The following is a 2,500-nucleotide window of genomic DNA, read 5'->3' as shown; positions in this document are numbered from 1 at the left end:
CTCAACGGACCATCTCTCCACACGACACTTTTAATTCCATCTCCAAGGGAACCCACTTCATCAATCTCTCTGTTCGGCTTCCTGCTCTTCTGTCTTCATCCTGGAATTGTTTCGTCATGCAGCAGATGGCTGTCTGGGGTCTTGGCGACAGTGATGGAACAATACTGATATACTGATATACTGATATACTGATATACTGTAGCTGATGTGATAGTGTTGACAGTAGTGATGGAACAATACTGATATACTGATATACTGATATACTGTATCTGATGTGATAGTGTTGACAGTAGTGATGAGAACATACTGATATACTGTAGCTGATGTGATAGTGTTGACAGTGCTGATGGCGGAAAAACATATAATATCTTCGGAAAGTATTCAGACCCCTTGACTTTTTCTACATTTTGTTATGTTACAGCCTTATTCTAAAATTGATACAATATTTTTTATTTTATCAGCAATCTACACACAATACCCCATAATGACATCACAATACCCCATAATGACATCACAATACCCCATAATGACATCACAATACCCCATAATGACAAAGCGAAAACAGGTTTTTAGAAATGTTTGCAAATGCATTAAAAATAAAAAATCTGAAATACCTTATTTACGTAAGTATGGTGCATCCTGTTTCCATTGATCATCCTTGAGAGCCTGTTGTTATCTGAAGTGGTCCTACTGGGCCTGGTACTGGGCCTGGTACTATCTGATGTGATTCTACTGGGCCTGGTACTATCTGATGTGGTTCTACTGGGCCTGGTACTATCTGATGTGGTTCTACTGGGCCTGGTACTATCTGATGTGATTATACTGGGCCTGGTACTATCTGATGTGATTCTACTGGGCCTGGTACTATCTGATGTGGTTCTACTGGGCCTGGTACTATCTGATGTGGTTCTACTGGGCCTGGTACTATCTGATGTGGTTCTACTGGGCCTGGTACTGGGCCTGGTACTGGGCCTGGTACTATCTGATGTGTGTTACCTATATGATAGCTATGTTTAAATGTGTCTGTGTTTCTCTCCTCTCCTGTCCTCTCTCCTCTCCTCTCTCCTCTCCTTATCTTTCCTCTCCTGTCCCCTCCTCTCCTCTCCTGTCCTCTCCTCTCTCCTTTCCCTCCTGTCCTCTCCTCTCTCCTTTCCTCTCCTGTCCGCTCTCCTCCTCTCCTTACCTCTCCTCTCCTTACCTCTCTCCTCTCCTGTCCTTTCCTCTCCTCTCCTCTCTCCTTTCCTCTCCTCTCCTCTCTCATTTCCTCTCCTCTCCTCTCTCCTTTCCTTTCCTCTCCTCTCTCATTTCCTCTCCTTTCCTTTCCTCTCCTCTCCTCTCTCCTTTCCTCTCCTCTCCTCTCCTCTCTCCTTTCCTCTCCTCTCCTCTCTCCTTTCCTCTCCTGTCCTCTCTCCTTTCCTCTCCTCTCCTCTCTCCTTTCCTCTCCTCTCCTCTCTCCTTTCCTCTCCTCTCCTCTCTCCTTTCCTCTCCTGTCCTCTCTCCTTTTCCTCTCCTCTCCTCTCTCCTTTTCCTCTCCTCTCCTCTCTCCTTTCCTTTCCTCTCCTCTCCTCTCTCCTTTCCTCTCCTCTCCTCTCCTCTCTCCTTTCCTCTCCTCTCCTCTCTCCTTTCCTCTCCTCTCCTCTCTCCTCTCCTCTCTCCTTTCCTCTCCTGTCCTCTCTCCTTTCCTCTCCTCTCCTCTCTCCTTTCCTCTCCTCTCCTCTCTCCTCTCCTCTCTCCTTTCCTCTCCTCTCCTCTCTCCTTTCCTCTCCTCTCCTCTCTCCTTTCCTCTCCTCTCCTCTCTCCTCTCCTCTCTCCTTTCCTCTCCTCTCCTCTCTCCTTTCCTCTCCTCTCCTCTCTCCTTTTCCTCTCCTCTCCTCTCTCCTCTCCTCTCCTCTCTCCTTTTCCTCTCCTTTCTCCTCTCTCCTTTTCCTCTCCTCTCCAGTGTTCCACTTCTCCCAGCGGTTCACCACGGTGGTTCCAGAGAGCTGTATGTTGATCTTACTGGGTCTGGTACTGGGTGGCGTAGTACTGCTGACCAGTAAGAAACAGCTGTACCAGCTAGAGCCTGGCCTCTTCTTCCTCTTCCTCCTGCCCACCATCGTCGGTAGGTGGATCTCAACTGCATTTCCCTCGATTTCCTCACAAGTTAGCGAGGTCATTGTCCCGTGTGTTCTGTATCCTGTGCGTATGACAGATATTTGATTTGATTTGATTTAGGTGACGCGGGGTATTTCATGCCCGCGAGGCTCTTCTTTGACAACCTGGGAGCCATCCTACTGTATGCTGTGGTGGGAACTCTCTGGAATGCATTCTGTACCGGCTTCTGCCTCTACGGGGTTAAACTTATGGGGATCATAGGTGAGTCAAGCCGCCTGGGGGGGGTCAGAGGAGAGTCGAGCCGCCTGGGGGGGGTCAGAGGTGAGTCGAGCCGCCTGGGGGGGTCAGAGGTGAGTCAAACCTCCTGGGGGGGTCAGAGGTGAGTCGAGCCGCCTGGGGGGGGTCA

General features: G+C 49.2%; 1 protein-coding gene across 1 annotated transcript in view; it reads left to right on the top strand.

Annotated features, from left to right (window-relative positions):
• Nucleotides 1-2,500, top strand: part of slc9a5 (solute carrier family 9 member A5) — a 105,143-nt gene that overhangs the window by 42,379 nt on the left and 60,264 nt on the right. The window contains exons 2-3 of the mRNA XM_045708756.1: nucleotides 1,940-2,101; nucleotides 2,215-2,355. Of these exons, the coding sequence (XP_045564712.1) occupies nucleotides 1,940-2,101; nucleotides 2,215-2,355 (303 nt within the window). The remainder of the gene's footprint in view (nucleotides 1-1,939; nucleotides 2,102-2,214; nucleotides 2,356-2,500) is intronic.

Source organism: Salmo salar, chromosome ssa26, assembly GCF_905237065.1.
Source record: "Salmo salar chromosome ssa26, Ssal_v3.1, whole genome shotgun sequence".
In the NCBI taxonomy this organism is placed as follows: Eukaryota; Metazoa; Chordata; class Actinopteri; order Salmoniformes; family Salmonidae; genus Salmo; species Salmo salar.
Note: the sequence above shows the minus strand (reverse complement) of the source record. Positions and strands in the feature narration are given on the sequence as shown.